The sequence below is a fragment of the Pyrgilauda ruficollis genome, unplaced genomic scaffold (genome assembly GCF_017590135.1).
Source record: "Pyrgilauda ruficollis isolate IOZ18807 unplaced genomic scaffold, ASM1759013v1 scaffold155, whole genome shotgun sequence".
Taxonomy (NCBI): Eukaryota; Metazoa; Chordata; class Aves; order Passeriformes; family Passeridae; genus Pyrgilauda; species Pyrgilauda ruficollis.
Window position 1 is genome coordinate 849,106 of NW_024514210.1, and position 18,483 is coordinate 867,588.

Below are 18,483 nucleotides of genomic sequence, written 5' to 3' on the forward strand. Positions count from 1 at the left end.
AATTCAAGGTGTAGAAATAAGGAAGTCGTGGTAGTGGTAAGTTACTGATAAGTAACTATTAAATTTCTAATAAGTTGCTGAGCTGATTGAGCTGTCCCAGGTTTGTCCCAGAGTCAATCTTTTTATTCTGTAAAATTCCATTTGCACACCTTAACTGCAGGGTTTTTGAGCACACACCTTCTACTAGTGTGTATGGATATTTGTCCCTTGAATCGGGACACACCTCTGGGTTATTGCTTGAGGCTGCACAAAAGTCATTGGGTTAATTGCATTGTTCACTAATTTGTTATTAAGCTGCCTTTTAAAAGATTGGTGCAGTAGAGCACTGTCCAAATAGTTACAGCTGTCTGGAATTTGTCATAGATAATTCTGATCAAAATTCTTTGATTATTGTCATGATGAATTTTAATAATTTGTTTTTCCCATATAAACATATTTCCTTCATAAATGTGTAAATATGTCCATAATCTTTCAGGTCAAATTCGTATAAAGGCTCAATTACACCTATATAATTCTACAGAGATGAACCATTTACCAGGTACCTAGTGCGGGACTAGGATTGTAAACTGCCTCCAGACTTGTCTGAGAAGGAGTTTAACCAGCAAGGAGATACTTTTTGAACCTCAGTGGGGCGACTTCCCTTATAAATGTTGTCTAAAGCTTCCATTCTGCCTGGGACACTTACCAAGTCTTTTTGTAATTCTCCATTAGGTTTTTCTGGTTTTTTACCTACCATATGGTTGTTTTCTGTGTATTCATATGAATAAATTCTTTCTTTTTAGCCTTTGATACAGTTGTAAAATGGTTTATTTCTCAGGAACCCCAGGAGCTTGTCAAGTCATTGAGTTGAGGAGGTGGCTCTGGGTCTAAGGACCTGCACCTAAGCAACTGAATGTTGATGAAGCTTCTGCAGTGTCTTGCTTCCCTTTTGGAGTTTGACTTTCATTGTGATGGAGTTTAAGAAGTCTCCTCTAAGCTGTTGCTTTTGAACAATAAAGGATTTTTTTTTTAAATTAATTTTAATTGTTTGTTTTGTCCTGCATATCCCAAATGCAGAATGATGCTGAGTGGAGGTGGTATCAGAAGAGCCTGCTCATGGCCTTGTCCAGTGATGCTTTTAGATATGTCCCCAGGAATGGATATCACTCAACTGTTCTAATCCCTATTCTGGTGTTGTATCAGCTGAATACAAAAAATAATACAAATTTTTTACATTTCTTCTTTCGTGTTTGAATTCCCTGTATTCCAGTTTGTGTCATTACCTCTGCTCCTGTTTTTGTCTTCAGCTGCCTCAGAAAAGACAGAACCAATGAGGTCCTCATTCCTGATATCACAGGGTACTTCTGGATAGGAGCATCAGGAGGACAGTGGTATAATGTGGAAGTTTCATCTTGAGGGGTCCTGCTGTGTACCTGAATATATAAAAGAGCTGGTGGAAAAGCTCACCAAGCCACTCCCAATAATTTACAAGCAGTCCTGGCTAACCAAGGAGGCCCCAAGCACCTGGAGTGTGGCCAGTGTAATGTTTATCTTCAGGAAGGGTCAGAAGTAGAGTCTGGAGAGCTATGGGCCTGTCAGCCTGACCTCAGTGCTGGGGAAGCTCATGGAGATCTTGAGTGCCCATCACATGGCACCTACAGGAGATCCAGGGGATCAGGCCCAGCCAGCATTGGTTTGTCAAAGGCATAACTGCCCGACCCAATCTCCTTCTATAACACAGTGACCCTCTTAGTGGATGGGGGAAAGTTCAGGGATGTTGACTTCCTGGACTTTAGAAAACTCTTTGACACTGTATCCCATAGAATTCTCCTGGAGACACCAGCTGCTTATGGCTTAAGATGCTCCATTCTCTGAGTTAAAAACTGTCTGCTGGCCTGGCCCAGAGAGTGCTGGTGAATGGAATTACTTGCAGCAGGCTGCTGGTCACTGGTGGTGTCCCCCAGGGCTCTGTACTGGAGGCTCTGTACTGTGCTGGTTTTTATCTTTATTGATGATCTGAGTGAGGGATTTGTACGGCGGCGGCTTTCCCTTCATCGCTTTCCGATTGCCGGCAGTTTCTGTCTGTTGTTTCCAGTCTCTGCTGGTGGCTCTGGTGGTCTTGGGGAAGTGGTTTCCGTGGCTGGGGATCGTGGTGGCAGCGGTGTGCCGGGGCTGCGAAAGCTCTGGGTCAGAGGCGTCGGAGTCAGGTGTGGTGGAGAGCGGTGGTGGATGTTCTCTTTCAGCCGCCGAGCCAGCTGCAAGGTCTGTGCTGTGCAGCTAAGTCTCTCTTGGTGCCTAGGCATGGTTTCCACCTGCAAAGGCCTGCTGGTGGCTGTGGTGACTTTTCCTTTCACTTTGTGGCTTGCCTTTCTTTTCATCTTAGCCACTGTTTTCCTTTTGTGGTTGCAAGGGCGGGATGGGCAGTGATGTCAGTGGGCGAGGGCTGGCGTTTCCCCCCCCTCCGCCCCGGCGCTAAATGCCCAGAGGCAGTGGCAGTGTTCAAGGGGCTCTCTGTGCATGTGGGCCTTGCAGGCCTGAGGGTGTCCTTGCACGGAGGCGCTGCAGCTGCTGTGTTTGGGAGGAGCGAGCAAGAAGGCAGGCAAGAAAGGCTCAGTGAAGAAGTCGGCCAAAGGGAAGGGCTTTGCTCTTAGTGTCGTGCTTGGTCCGATGGCTGTGGGCCTGGAGCAGGGCTCTGCTTTTGAGATCCATGCCTCGGCGGATGAGGCGGCCGGAGGGCCAAAGAGGACTGTCCCTGTGAAAGAAATGGTGTTGTGTTTTGGGGATTGCCAGAGCCCTTGGCTGGAAGAGTGTGTCCTGTTCAGGGCTCTTGAGTCCACGAGAGCTGTGGAGTTCTCGGAGGGGACGGCTCTGAAGATGCACAGGGATCCAGAGGGTGTCACTTGTCAGCAAGGCTGAGCGAGCCGGGCCTCTTTGGCTGCAGTAGTGAAGGTTTGCCAGTAGTTTCAGGTACCCTTACAGAAAGGCACTTCATGCGGGGAGAGGTGAAGAGGAATTTGCCTTGTGCAAAGAGGAATTTGGGGTGTGCAAGGGGATGATCACTGTGGCCTGGTGGAGAAGTGGTGGGATTGTTGCTAGTAGTGCTGCAGAGGATTTGAAGGTTCTAGGCTTTTGGGGCAAAGAGGCTGTGGAGACGAGCGGCTCTTGGCCGCCTTGTGTGTCAGCGATGTCCAGGCACGCTGCCGAAGTCGCGCAAGGCAGATGCTGGGAGCCGTGCCCGAAGAGTGTCGATCCCCAGGCCACTGTAGGAGAGGGTCAAGTCTGAGACCATCTCAACAACGTGAAGGTGTACTAGTCCCCGGGACACCAAGAGGTTACTGCGTGAGTGCTGAGGGAACTGTCAGATGGAGTTGCTAGGCCACAGTGCATTGTTTCTGAAAGCGGCTGTCGGTCAGTTGAAGTTCCCAAGAAGTGGTAGGAGGGAAATCTAAGCCCTCTTTTTGTAAAGGGAAAAGCAGAAGAGTGTGGGAAGTACAGAGCAGTCAGGCTGAGCTCTTGAGTCAGGCAAGAAGATGAGGCCGCTTCTCCGGGAGACTCTGTTAAGGCCAACGGAAAACCAAGAGGTGATTGCTAATGGGGAGCATGGCATTCCATGGTGCGAAATCACCATTCTTGGCGCTTTTGGTGCTGTTCTGTGGTTAGGCTACACAGCAGTGGTGGATAGGGGCAGGGTAAGTGACCTTGTGTGCTTGGCTTTGTGCATAGCGCTTGACCGTGTCGCGCACGACATCGTTGTCTGTGAGTCAGAGAGGCATGGATTGGGTGGATGGAGCACGGTGTGGATAAAGCCGATGAGGTGCAGCGGTGCTCTCCAGCCTTAGGGCGTTTTTCTTCTTGGGATTCTGTGCTGTTGGCCAAAGGCTGGCTATGTTTTTGCACGGGGGCTGCAGCAGCAGCGTCCTGCTTGGGCAGGTGCCATTGAGGAGGGTGGACAGGGTCTCTTGGGAGCAGGGCTTTGCGTGGGTGTTGAGTGGAGGCGGCTTTGCCCCGGCCCAAAGAGAGTGGTTGCAGTGCTAGAGAGAGGAGAGGCAGTGGCAAGTGTTTTGTCCTAGGTCTTTATTTCCAGTGGCATCAGTAAGTGAATAAGTAGAAAAATAAATACGTGAATAAATAAATAAATAAATAAATAAACAAATAAATTAATAAACAAGTCAATAAATATGTAGAGGAAGTCCTTTGTCCGTGTCAGTGGGAGAGGCGGAATCGATGGAGATGCAGTGGTTGGAGGCTGCGGGTGCCGTGCGTTTGTTGCAGCCCTGTGTGTCGTCGCAGGTGAGAGGAGGCGTGGGGTTGGAGGTGGCTTTGGGGCGTAGGTGTGGGTTGGCGTGTGGCTGTTTGCGCTAGCGGCGCATGGTGCGTGTGAGGTTGTGGAGGTGCTGTAAAGAGGCACGAGCTTCGAGGCGGACGTGGTCCCAGGCGCAGGCGCTGTGGTTGTGGGCGTGGAGGAAGAGGTGGATGTCCCTGAAGTACTTGTTGATGGCGAGCAGCGGGTTGCGTGGTCCTTTGATGGGCATGGCCTTGTCGGGCAGGCATTGCTCGAGGTGGTCGATGTGGTGCTGCAGTTTGTTGAGGAGGTGGTGGTGAGCCTGGCTGGGCCAGTGCTGGTGGGTGCTGTTGGAGCTGAGGGTGTGGAAGAGGTGCTGCAGGATGTGTAGGGCGGCGGCGGCGGCTTGCTGCGGCTGGAGGTTGTTGTGCAGGAGGGTGTCGGGGAAGAGTGGTGGCTTCTGGAGATTGCAGGGCTCTGTCGTGTTTGGAGCCATGTCCCGCAGAAGCTGGAGTGCATCCCCTGGATCGTGGGTCCGCAGGTGGTGGCACGGGAGGCCGGTGGCCAGAGCCACAATGAGGAGCAGCAGTGCCAGGGTGCGGTGCCACAGGCAGGGCTGTGCACATCCAGGTAGAGCCATGGTGGAGCTTTGGGTGCTGTGCAGGAGACTGGTCTGGCTCGGTGGTGGTGGTTGCTTTGCTTGGAGTGCCGTCGTGTGTGCAGTTTTATGTGCCCGTGCCCAGGCTTTCCTTTCATCACCATCCTCTCGGTAATTTCCCTTTTCCGTTTTCACTTTTGTTTTTTCTGTTTGCTTTCTTCTGAGGGCTTTGGTGCTTGTCACTGACCAGGAGGGGACGCTGCTGTGAGAACGGGAGCTGACACTTTCTCAGGGCTGCTGCCAGGGGGAAGCCTGGTTACTGAGCTATTACAGGAGACGGAATTGTGGAAGAAGTTTTCCAGTTGGCATTGCTGGGGATATGTTTCAGGATTGTCTTTTCATCTGTTTTGTGTGTTGCCTTTTTTTGGGGTTTATTTAAAAATTTCTCTTAACTACCAGCATCTATTTTTTTTTTCTTATTGCATGCTCTAATAATATTTGTGTGTAATGTTTATTTTGCATGTTAATTAGTGTTTTCTTATATTTTTTATTGACAAATATTGTTAGTCTCTCAGGCTTTTTAAATTCTGTTTATATGTGTATATGTATATGTATTTTAATACTTTTTTATTTTTTCTGTGGCACCTGCAGCTTTGCAAGTGCAAGAGTTTTTCCTCTCCCTGCAAAATCTTGCAGAATATTTTTGGAGCCATCTCTCATACCCCTGTATCCAGTTAATTACCTTTGGTATGTTGATAGTTAGAAATAAATGCATGGATGTCACAAAGGATTTTTCATCAACTATTCATGCAGTGTTTGTCCTTTCTGGATTTTGGGCTTTTTTTAAATTTTGTTGTGAATTCTTTGTGAAAATGTGGCAGTGTTAGATGATCTAGTGCCAGGAGCAGGTGGGAATATTTCTATTTCATATGCCTGTCCACTTACATGTGAAAAGTGAAAGTGGGCAAAGTTCCAAGTGTGAGTCGTCACTGCTTGCTGTGTAACTTCCAGCAGCAGAAGATCCCCGTGCTTGCTGATAAAGCAAGAATGGGATTTTCTCCTGAGAGTATTTTAAAATTTAACTCAAGTAATGTGCGTACTGTTCTATAAAGTCTCACTGTGGATTTTTTTTTGTTGTTGTTTGGGTTCTTTTGGTGTATGTTACATTGGGATATGCTGTCTCTTCTCTTCATCTTTTGCATCTTACAAATGCGTCAGCTGATGTGTGTGGCACCCAGTGAACTGCTGAGTGGAACTTAAATCTATTATGTCTCATGACTTTCCCTTTCTTCATCCTTTTCTGCTCACTTTTTGAGACTATTTCTGATATTTCACTTTTGGCTTTAGGCAGCTTCTCCTTTTGTATCTCAGGAGATATCTGTGACGTTTGAAGAGCAGAGTGTCTTCCCTGATATTTTCCTTTGAGCAGGCATGAACTGCAGACATAACTGCCTTGCACTCATATTTTCTAAGGAGTTTTTAGTTTGAATGTGTGTATGCACAAGTAGGATATTCAGTACTGATGTGGTTTTCCCCTGCCTGAGGTGCAGTAAGAATAACTGCTACCCTTTCACCCTCTTCTCATGCAGATTTGATTATATTTTGTCCAGTTTGTATAGGGTGGAAATTGTTAGTGTGCCAGTCCATGTCAGCTGAACTGTGTTCACATCTCTTCTCTAGATCTTCTTTTTGTGGCATTTTCATCAGAAGGTTATGAGAGGCTGCTTTTGAATAACCTGTTAAGACTTCTAATGTGAATTTCGTTGTGTTTTGCCAAGTGATTCATGCTGGAGTTCCTAAGGGGGGAATTACCAGAGAAGGAAAGGGTTATGATATAATGGCACCGTTACAAGTTACAGAAAGCACCTACAATACTAAAACTTTGCCACATTTCTCCATCACTGAACATGAAATATTGGGTATAGGAGACAGGAAAGTGATGCACAGAAGTGGAGCAAAGTGGAGGATGCTGTCAACTCTGAGAAAACATTTGAGGCACTATGGCATTTGCAGAGAGGGGTATGATAAAGGAAGAATTTTCCAGTATTTGAAAATGTGTGGAAACACATTACTACTTAAAGCACTATTTGTTTCTGGCTTGGAGGTGGTGAGAAGTAGAACATGAAAATTAGGAGGGAAAAAACCAGATTACCAGACCCACAGGTGGAGTTCATGCAGAGAAAGAAAGGCAAACTTCTTGCCTTTTTTTCCCAAGCTGACGTCAAAATACTGCTTTGGTTTTGCTAGCATGTCCTGTCATTTCAAAGTGCAAGCTTTCTAGTATTGCTTACCTTCTTGTAGAAGACCTAGAAGAATGATCTGAGGTTTCCACCTTTTTTATGCACCCTGTCAGCAAAAAAATTTTACTGAAGGTGAGCACTCACCTTCAGTATGTTCTTATTTCTGAATTATATACATATACTCCTGTACTAATATATATGTTATAAAACATACACAAAAATAAAAATGAAAAAATTAGAGAAAGGTTAAACAAACACTGTTTTAAAATTCTCTTCAGTTATATTTATCAAAGGTACAAAATCCATTTTCTTCCTTCAACCTAGTGGGTTGGGATACACACCCCACTTTGGAGACTATGACCTGAGATCTCCTGTAAAGTAGTTTAAATAAATTTTCCAGTCATCCAATAGTAACTGTTTTTCTCTCTGTTTTGATGTTTTTGCTGTTTTCATACCTGACATTTCCACTTTTAAAAAAACAGGGCATGGTACATGGGCAAAACCCTTAGATTGTGTCTATGTTGTGATTACAGTCCTGGTCTGGCCCCAGGCCTTTGGCTCAAAATGCTCAGTTCTCTTTCAGGCAGTCTCACTGGAAGATGACAGTTCAGAGCTGGGAACTGTGTGGGAAATCACTTAGTTATTGCCTTTAACTTACCATTAAGAGATGAAATATTTGTATATGACACAAAAAGTGTCTATGAAGTAGGTTTATTTTTAGCTTGAGTGGATCCAGGTAAATTTTCAGCTCTGCTGCACAATGTAAGGTCAGCTTCCAGTCAAATCTCCTTTAGCTCTTACTTTTAGAATTTTCTTCTGTGTCTAGTAGGCAGTTCATAAGATCTGTCCAGCTGTGTTCCAGTTTCAACTGTTAATAAATGGTGTTGTCTCTTCCAAGGATTACTATGGAATTACATTCCCGGCTCCTGCAACCTTGACAGGCAGAGATGGAAGCCTTGCTAACAACCCATACTCAGGTGAGTGCTAGCTGAAGATGAGGATGGCAAGTGAGATATGCTGGTTTCTCAGTGCGGGTCATCCTGCTGTTGCTCAAAGAGGAGTTGCTTTTCCCTTCTGTGGTCAAAGAAGCCCTTCTTTGTTCCTGCTCTTGCTTTTTAGCTATCATTGTGCAAAAATTATATTAATGCCATCTCAGATTTCAGCCAGTGGTTTTCATCCACTGCAGCTGATTACAGCTTAAAACTGTAGCCATAGGCATTGTAGTTCCTATAATGATGGTATTAAGTGCTGTCATACTTCCTAGTAACCAGCAAAAAGGAATACTGGTTGGGAGTGAGGTAGAAGGGATTGATGCATGTCACCTCCTTGATAAACATGTGAACATGCTGCTCTGTATGCTGCCAGAAAGTACAAGTGTTTATGAATTTTCTGCTTCATGATCACTTCTCTTGGGAGGCTGTTTTTGGGTTAATAACTGAATTTCCCTTCCTGCTTCTTCAATAAGGTGGCCCACGATGCAAGCCTTGCTTTCCTGGCCTTCAGCTACTGTCTTCAGAACTTTGGTGGTGTGAGGAACTGGACATCTTAACTAGACATGCTTGACAAATAAACAGACATTGGCAAAAATATGCCCATCACTGCCTTTAAATCCTAACCTGCTTTCAGCCCATGAAGCTTAGCTAAACAGGTTAACCTCCAGGAGAGTCACCCTTTAACCCAACAACCATTGGCTCTCTGGCTATTTACCATGCTTCTGCTTTTAGCATGTTTTATTGCAATGATCTGATAGTAATGAGTCTGCTCAGACCGTGTGAGATAGGTGAGTACTGGCATCTCTCTTTATCAGTGGAGTAGCCATGGCACAGAGTTCTGTGCCACAAACAGGCAATATCCCTGTGGCTGTCAGGAACAGAGACTGGGTGAGGGCTTCCCATAAACAACTGCAGGCTTTCAGGTCTAGGATGTGTTGTGTAGTTGTCTGCTTCTATTTAGAGGATATAAGTCCATTGAATTCTCCACCTTTGCAGTATCATTGATAGCTTTTCTGACCAGTTCTTTCTTTCACAGGTGACGTAACAAAATTTGGCCGTGGAGATACCGCCTCTCCTGCTCCTGCAACCACACTGGCCCAGCCACAGCAGAACCAGACACAGACTCACCACACGACTCAGCAGCCTTTCCTCAACCCGACCCTGCCCCCAGGGTACAGCTACACTGGGCTCCCTTACTATGCAGGGATGCCTGGTGTTCCCAGTGCATTCCAATATGGGCCAACCATGTTTGTAAGTGTGACAGCCTCAAGTGTAACGCTCCCTGCATGCCTCTCTAGTTTTGCTTTCTCCAGCCCAAACACTCCACATCTTGGAATTATAGGAAGGTTTGGGTTGGAAGGTATCATCAAAGACTGTCTTGTTCCAATCCCCCTGCTGTGGGTGGGGACACTTTGTCATGATCTGTCCTCAAGGACAAGATTCGTGAAGGTTCTTTCCACTCATCTCAGGGTGCAAAAAACTGACACGACAAAGGGGGTTTTGCAGTGATAATCAAAAACAAATGTACCTTTATTGAATGACCACAGCAAAATGTGTTAGGGAGAAGGGGAATGAAGAAAAGGGAAAGAATAAGGAAAAAGAGGGGAGGAAAAGAAACCTCCAGACGTGTGGATGATGAAGTCCTTCGAAGTCCAGTCAAAAAGCCTGTCATCTTCACGTCAAGAAAGATCTCAGAGCCCCTACCTAACTCAGGAGTTTTTATTATTGAAAATTGCAAAGCAGGGGAGAACAGATACAATAGTCCATGATCTCAGCAGTGGGCGAGAGCCATTGTCTTCTCGGTCCAGTGGTCAGCTTGCAAGCTGGCTTTGGTCACTTGGCCTCCCCACACACACCTTCCCTTCCTGTGGTAGGGATTTCAGTCTCAGTCCTTGGGGAGGAAGGGGGAGCTTTTCCTTATAGGGGTCTCATATCTCAGTCCTTGATGGGAGAAAGACTTCTCCCATCTCAGTCCATCTGTCACGGTAGTTGATGTAAAAGAAGGGTCTTTTTTTTCGTGGAGACTGCCCAAAAGGTTATTCCAGAGAGAAAGTCCAGCCAAGTTAGGAGGTGTGGGAAATTCCAGAACCAGTGTTGTGAAGTGGTGCAGGTGAAGGAGGGCACAGTGTCCCTTTCTTATTCATGGAGTGCAGCGTCCCGTGAGGTGAACAAACACACCTGTGAAACAATGGCTTGGCTTGGTGGGTGACAATTCAAGCAGGACCAGGATCCTAGAACAGGATCTTTCTTTTCCCCAGTGGTCCCAATTTTTGTCTTTTCATGACGATTGGGAGGCAAAGAATGAGGGAAATTTCGGACAGACACTTACACACCTTCCACTAGACCAGGTTGCTCAGAACCCTGTCCAACCTGGCCTTGAGCACTTCCAGGGATGTTGGCCATCCACACCTTTTCCAGGCAGCCTGTGCCAGTGCCACACCACCCTCATGGTGATGACTATTTTCTTTATATCTAATCTAAATCTACTACCTTTCAGTTTAAAACATCCGCCCTTCGTCCTGTCACTACAGGGCCTGGAAAATGTTTTTTCCATCTTTCCTATAAGCCTCCTTTAAGTGTAGAAAGGTCACAGTCCCCAGGATGAATAGCCCCAGCTCTCAGCCTGTCCTCATAAGAGAGAGGAGCTCAATCCCTTGAGCACCTCTGTGACCTCCTCTGGATCTGCTCCAACAGGTCCACAGCTTCCTCATACTGAGGACTCCAGAGCTGGAGTATTCAGATGGATTCTCATTGGAATGGAATAGAGCCAACTTCCCCAGTCTGCAGGAGATCTCCAGAAATATGCAATGTGAGAAAATAGTTACAATCTCACCCAGAAGAAAACAAAATATTTAAAAGGCCAGAACTCATGGACCCCTGTGCAAGTTTGTGTAAATAGCTGACAGCTGCATTTTGTGGACTTGCTATTCCTGAAAGCCCTTACTAGTCCCTGGAGAGTCAAGGGGAGACCCAAAGCTGAGTCAGTGAGCTGAGAGAGCCTGGATGGAGGAGACCTCATTAAGTCAGAGAGCAGGGCTGGAAGTCTCAGGAGGAAGGAAGTTATGTGGGAAGAGGTGCTGCTCCAGGCAGAGGGGTAGATGAGGCTATTTAGGGCCCTGAATGCTAGTACTTTATGAACAGCCTCAGGCAGGAATTGATGTTTACTTTGATTCTGTGGTTCTCAGGTTTGTGGGTAAAAATTTGCTCTTTACATTCAGGATATTAAAGAAATACGCAGCCTGTTTTGAGGGAGGGCTGCACTGCAATCTCAGGGACAGCTCTAGGAGAAATCCTGTGACACAAATCCACCATAGCAAGTTACTGCTGTAAGCAGTCCCATGCCATCCCAGTCCTCCCAGTCCAGACTGAATTCCCGAAATGAGGAATTCCCCACTAGATGGCAGAGGGAGCTTGTGTTCCAGCTGACGGCACTTCTTGTTCCCGTCCTTTGTCCAGGTACCTCCAGCATCTGCTAAACAGCATGGAGTCAACCTGAACACGGCGTCGACTCCCTTTCAGCAGGCGAGTGGCTACAGCCAGCATGGCTACGGTGCAGGTGAGGCTGAGCCCTGCTCCCCTGGGAGCGCGCGGCGCCGCTCGCGCTCCGTAACGCCCTTCTCGTGCATCCCGGCAGGCTACGATGACTTAACGCAGGGAACGGCCACTGGAGATTACAGCAAAGGAGGCTACAGTGGGTCATCTCAAGCACAAAACAAATCTGCTGGCACTGGACCTGGGAAAGGTAACATGAAACATGAGGTTGCTCGAGTGGGATTTAGTAGGGGCAACTCCCAGTGCTGTGCAGTCAACACAGCAGCCAGCTCTAAACAGGGTCATGATCCAAGTTGTTTGTCCATCTCACATATACAAAATGCTTTTTTAATGGCCCAAGTGTTCCTTCTAAACATCACGGCTCTTTGAGACTGGAGGTTCCTCTGGAGTGGGATTTAGTAGGGCAAATTCCCAGTGGTGTGCAGTCAACACAGCAGCCAGCTCTAAACAGGGTCATGATCCAAGTTGTTTGTCCATCTCACATATACAAAATGCTTTTTTAATGGCCCAAGTGTTCCTTCTAAACATCACGGCTGAACTTTGCATAAGGATTTGTGTGGCTGATGTGCAGCTTTGTCCACAATTATACATGGGAGAAATGGTAAGCTGTTTCCTCTGCTGAAGTTTTCTTTGCTGAAGAATATAGTGATCCTGCAACAGTGCTGTGTTTTTGAAGCCTAAGCAGTTGGATGCTGTTGCTAAAATTGTCTTCTGCCAAATGAAGACTAAATTGGATTTCTTGGTAGTCACTTGAGGTAGCCGTGTGTTAGGGTTGAACAGGGCAATTCACACGTATCTGGGCTGTTTGGCTTCTGTCTGTATACCCTGTAACTCATCACTTTCTTTTGTGCCTGAAAATGTTTCCTTTGTGACTGTAAAGGCTGAAGAATTTATATAGCTCATATGAAAGCTTTATTCTGCTCATGCTGGTTAGACCTGAGAAGTGTATACTTAGCTGCTTAGCACTAACTAGTTCATCCTTGGACTTTAGCAAGTACCAAGCATTTGCTGTGTGTTTGAAATGCTGTCTTCAGCCAAGAGCCGATCATGCTTTCATCTGTAGAGGAGCAATCCAAAAAGGAGCAATGTCCTCAGAAGGGAACAACTGTAAAGCAGTGCACACCCTCTGAGCCCAGTCCTCTGATTCACTGGCCAAAGGAACAGCTAGTTTTATTCTGAGCCAAGTGAAATGATTAGAGATAGTCTTTATAAGACTGAATAAGTGGCTGGTTTGAAAATCACCTTGCTGGTGAGTGTTCCTGAGCCTGATATGGCACCAGACCGTCTAGATGGAAGGCAACCTGAATCAGTGATATTAATTTTCTCTGGGCAGAGGAGCATTGCAGACCTCACCCTTCTGCAGGATGTAAAAGGACAAGGGTTCAAATGTGTAGCAGATGCTGAATCTCATTGCTCAGTGCACTACTGGAAAGCTGTTGAATGCTACAGTAGAACCAAATGCACCCCTAATCCTAGGGGAAAGCTGTCTTTTTGTGAGCTTGAATGAGTGTTTGGTGCAGCCAACTGCTACCTGGTGAAGTGCATTAAGTGCATTTGAATCCAAGTGGTAACCACTGGGTTGTGAATGTGGGTGATTTATTCCAGTTGACTGTTTTCCTGCTTTGCAGTGGGAGTGAGGAACTGAACCATTTCTTCTGTTCCTATGTGCAGTGCTGTAGGTCTGACAGCATGGAGAATCCCACCAGGTGGGCCAGAAGCAGCATCAGGGTGTGGGGTGCAGTGGTTGCAGCAAAGGTGCATCCACTGAGGCTGTCAGAGGTGCTGGGAGCAAAGCATGGGGCTCATGCTAGGTGATGGTTGACTTTCCCCTTGTTGGTGACTGTTTTTTGTTTTTCAGGTGTTTCTGTGACCTCAAGTAACACGGGTGTGCCTGATGTGATCCAAGCTGTTTCTCCATCTCCCGCATACAAAATGCTTTTCTAATGGCCCAGTTGCTCCTTCTAAACTTCATGGCTGAACTTTGCATAAAGATTTGTGCAGCTGATGCACAGCTTGGTCCAATTACACATGGGAGAAATGGTAAGCTGCTTCCTAAGCCAAAGCTTTCTTTGCCAAAGAATATAGTGATCCTTCAACAGTGCTGCAGTCTTGAAACTTGAGCCATTCAGTGCTGCTGCTGAACTGTTCCTCTGCCAAATCATAGATAGATTTTAAATTTCCTGGTAGGGACCTGAGACACCCACATGTTAGAGAGGAGCAGGGCACTTCACACATCTCTGGGCTGTCTAGCTGCTGCCTGTACACACTCATAATGTTGTGTCATGCCTGGAAATATTTTCTTTGTGACCATAAAAGCTGAAGAATTTATCCAGCTCATACAAAAGCTTTATTTGGCACATGCTGGTCAGATCTGAGAAGCGTACACTGGGCTGCTTAGCACTATATGGTTCATCCTCATTCTGAAGCAAGTACTAAGCATTTGCTGTGCATATGAAACACCAGGTGGTCACACTCTTTTTAGTGGAGAAGCAATCCAGGAAGTGTCCAAGCAATGCAGCAGTGTCCAGGGAGGGTTACAAAAGCTTAGAGCAGTACACTTGAGCCCAGATCTCTGACTCACCGACCAAAGCAACCATTGGCTTTATTCTGATCCAAGTGGAATTCTCAGAGCCACCCTCTATAAAACTGTGAATAAGTGTCTCTGGGGCAGCGATGCTGATTCTGTCAGGGCAGAGGAGCACTGCAGACTTCACTCTTCTGTAGGATGTGAAAGGACAGGGGCTCAGATGGGTAGGAGATGCTGAGTCTCATCATCAGGGCACTACTGGAAAGCTCTTGAATGCTGCAATAGAGCCAAATGCACCTCTGATCCTAGGGGAATGCTGGCTTTTACTGGGCTTCAGTGAGTGGTCAGTGCAGCCAACTGCTGCCTGGTGAAGTGCATTGGAATCTGAGTGTTAATGGCTGGGTGTGGACCTGGGTGATTTATCCCAGTGGGCTTTTGCAGCAGGAACAAAAAGCTGATCCCTTCCTTCTGTTCCCATGTGAGGTCTGACATCATGGAGAACCAGCAGGGCAGTGCATCCCCTGAGGCTGCATTCCCAGCCAGAGGTGCTGGGAGAAAGCTTGGGCTTCTGCTGGCTGATGGGATGACATTCTCACCTTTGGTGGTGTTTCTGTTTTCCAGGTGTTTCTGTGACCTCAAGTAACACGGGTGTGCCTGATATCAGTGGCTCAGTCTATAACAAGACTCAGGTGAGCAATGCTGGACTCCTCCCCTGTGCTCTTGAGGCCTGACCCATGGATCCCCTTGTGGAGGAGGTTAGGGTTATTCCCAAGCCAGTTGGTTCTCAGGGTCAACAGGCTGTGGCATTTCTTATGCTGGCTGTTTGCTGTTGGAGAGGAGTCTCACTCTCTGTTCCACTGCTCCTGATGGCAGCTGTTGGCATAGGTGTGGGCACTCTACACTGCCCATGCTGCCACACACGTGCTGTGTCCTGGTTGCAAATGAAGTGTGATGGCACTAATGTTTTTGGTCAAAATATCCCTCAAAGCAAGTGAGTCAAGAGGCTGGGTTGAGCTTTGGTCAGGGGGAAAAAATCTTATTGCAAGTGGTTCTTCTGATTTTGTAATTTCAGCCTGAGACCCCATAATGCGTGAAGGACTGATTTCAGGCAGCTGCTGCCATCCCATGTCCCACTGAATAAAAAGAGGTCAGGGAAAAAAGGAGCATAGTAGCTGTGGAAATAAAAATGAAATGTTGGAATCATTAGTTCAGAAGAATGGATGAGAAAAGGAGCTGAAGCTCATCTGCTGAAGTGCTTGCAGGTGTAACTTGGCTTGCTCTGTGGGGGGTTGATGAAAGTTTCAGGTGATGTGTGTTTGAGCCACTCTTGTTCTTGTTTGGTCACTATGGGGCTGCTCACACCAGTCTCTGATGCTGTTCCCCTCACCTCCTTTGCAGACATTTGACAAACAGGGATTCCATGCTGGCACACCACCTTCTTTTAGCCTACCTTCTGCTCTCGGATCAACTGGGCTGAACCCTGGTGCTGCCCCAGGTTATGCTCCAGCCCCGTTTCTCCATATCCTCCCTGTGCATCAGCAGCCTCATTCTCAGATGCTGCATCACCATCTTCAGCAAGATGGGCAGGTGAGTCAGCCCGTTCATCATCTTCAGTGTGCCTGAGGGCAGATTCCTAGCAAGGTCTTGGGGGGTTTTGCTTCCTTCTGGTTTTTACTTTGCTCATTGGGAAAGGGCCTTGACAGCAATTGTAGACTGACAGACTCAATACTGTTGGCCAGCTTGGGGAGGGAATCTCATGTTCAACAAGGGGAAATGCCAAGTCCTGCCCCTGGGGAGAAACAACCCCATGCACCAGTATATGCTGGGAGCCAAAGCAGCTTGGCAGAATAGGCCCTGGGCATCCTGGTGGACACCAAGTTAACCATGAGCCAGCAATATGCCCTTGCTGAAAAGGCATTCTGGGCTGCATTAGCAGGAGTGCTGCTAGAAGGTTAAGGGAGGTGATCCTTCCCCTCTGCTCAGTACTGGTGAGTCCCATGTTCAGTTCTGGGCTCCCCAGTACAAGACAAACATGGATGTATTGGAGAGTCCAACAAAGGGCCACAAGGATGATGAAAGGACTGGGTAATTTCTTATCCATAAAGGCTGAGAGAACTGGGACTGTTCCTCCTGGAGAGGAGAAGGCTCAGGGGAGATCTCATCAATATATATATATGAGTACCTGAAGGGAAGGTGCAAAGAAGATGGAGCCAGGCTCTTTTCAGTGGTTCCCAGTGACAGGACCAGAGGCAATGGGCACAGGCTGAAACACAGGAGGTTCCTTCTGAACATCAGGAAACATTTTTTTATTGGGATGATTACCAAGCATTGGCACAGGTTGCCCAGGGAGGTTGTGGAGTCTCCATCCTTGGAGCTGTCTGGACATAGGTCTGAACAACTAGCTCTAGGTGACCCTGCATGTTGGTTCCAATTTCTGATTTGATTTTACCAGCCCATGTGTTTTCTTACTATAAATGTTCTCCAAAAAAATGTTCTGCCTTAGAATCAAGAAACAGGAAATTACTTCTGTTTCTTAATGTGTGTCAACTTTGGCTGGTGTACTGCTTCTGTTCACCTTGGGAGAGTTCCTTTGTTGTCCCCAGTCCTGCTCCTCTTCTTCCTTGTCATTAAACCTGAGTGGGAGGTAGTGGGATGGTAGTCCTTGCTCTTCTGTTTGGTTTCTCTGTGACTGTCCTGGATTACAGGATGCAGAGATGTTGCAGAGCAGAAACAGATCCATCCGGGGGGGAGCATCGCTGTGTTGGTGGAAGCTCCTCTGCTGATGTATGGACAGGCTTGTCTTCCTAGTAGTGTTGGTGCTCATGTCTCCTTTCTTTCTGATTTCTAGGGTGGATCTGGCCAACGCAATCAACCCAGCACCATGCAGCAAAAGTCTCAGGCTACCAAAACCTATGGTACTTCTCCATACTGGACAAACTAAATCCAAAACTGGGGAGGGGGGAGAGAATGAAAGGAGAGGAGGCAAAAAAAAAAAAGAGAAAAAGAAAAAGCTGACCCCCATTCCTAGAATTATTAGGAGAAATTACTGCTCAGCCGAACATCTGTGGGGGAGAACTGCAGCCAGGCAGCCATTCTCAGTATGACTTGCCTGCTTCCTCTTGAAGTTGCTGTTGTATGTAATATATTTATGTATGTATTTGTAAATGCAATAGAGGCTAAATGTGGTTTTCTGCATCTTGCAGCCTGTTTTATTTTCTTTGTAGGGAAACTTATTATGAATTTCCCATTTGCATCAGATCATCCTTCCTTGTTTTTTTAAGCTTTATAACTCTGTCAAAAGACAAACTGTGCCTTTTTTTTTTTTTTTTTTTATAAAAAACCTGAGTGCTCTGTTTCCATACAAAATCTACGAGCTGGAGCCTATTTATTTAATGCAGTTCTAAATTTAGGCAAATAAGACCTGCTCCCCCCCCAAAAAAAAAAAAAAAAAGATGTGTCCTGTTGGTTTGATTTCTGCCCTCAGCCCCCAATATAGCTGTTACTTGAAAGAGATAAAAAAGGGGATGGGGGAAGGGGAAAAAAGTTTTGTGGGTCCTTCCTCTTTCTTTCATCTCCTCATTCCTTCCTGCTGTGGAAGATGAACTCTTGTGGGCAGTTTGTTCGCTGTGGCCCTGAGCTGCACTCTCACCTTTTTATTTTTCACTTTTTTTAATAATAAAGGCCTTTTTTTGTTTGTGGTTTTGGTTTGTGGTTTTTTGGTTTTTTGTTTTTTTTTTTGGGGGGGGGGGGGGGGGGGGGTTGGGGGTTCACATTTGACTCAGCAGTTGCTGTGCTGCAGTGTTGTATAGAAAATACAACACCTGTACACATGTCCTGCTAATTTCAGCACTGCAAAAACAGATACTTCTCCACTCTTGAGCCTGGAGGGAACAGCATGGGCCAGGCAGGGCAAGCACCCTGAAGGGGTGGTTGGCAGTGATTACCTTAATTCCTCTGCCAGTTTTCTGCATGAGGTCAAAGCACCTTGCCCCAGAAAACTGGCCACTAGCAGCACCCCAACCCCATGCCAGCACCACCTTTACTCCAAGTCCTTGCATCCTGCTGCAGTCATATGATACCATTAAGTCTTCTCCCTGGTCTCCTCTTTGCTGACTTAAGATGAATAAATAAATAAATATAACAGCAAAGCTCATGGCTTTTTGCCAAAGTGCTTCTCCAAATCAGTTTGTTCTTTAAGGTATAGACAGCTGTCAAACAGCAGCTTTAGTTTTCTAATAACCTTGTAGATTATTTATGTACATGTATAGGTATCTATACTGGAGCACCACTGAATTTGTGAACAGCTGTTATTC

General features: G+C 46.4%; 1 protein-coding gene across 6 annotated transcripts in view; it reads left to right on the forward strand.

Annotated features, from left to right (window-relative positions):
* UBAP2 (ubiquitin associated protein 2) overlaps nt 1–17,199 on the forward strand; it is a 96,083-nt gene extending 78,884 nt beyond the window's left edge. For 3 of the 6 annotated variants that reach the window (XM_041461805.1, XM_041461806.1, XM_041461807.1), the window contains 7 exons: nt 7,998–8,076; nt 9,128–9,342; nt 11,548–11,647; nt 11,726–11,833; nt 14,792–14,859; nt 15,569–15,757; nt 17,019–17,199. In XM_041461805.1, the coding sequence (XP_041317739.1) occupies nt 7,998–8,076; nt 9,128–9,342; nt 11,548–11,647; nt 11,726–11,833; nt 14,792–14,859; nt 15,569–15,757; nt 17,019–17,111 (852 nt within the window). In that variant the 3' untranslated portion in view covers nt 17,112–17,199. The remainder of the gene's footprint in view (nt 1–7,997; nt 8,077–9,127; nt 9,343–11,547; nt 11,648–11,725; nt 11,834–14,791; nt 14,860–15,568; nt 15,758–17,018) is intronic. The other 3 variants (XM_041461808.1, XM_041461809.1, XM_041461810.1) reach the window with 1 other exon arrangement.
* The last annotated feature ends 1,284 nt before the right edge of the window (nt 17,200–18,483 follow it).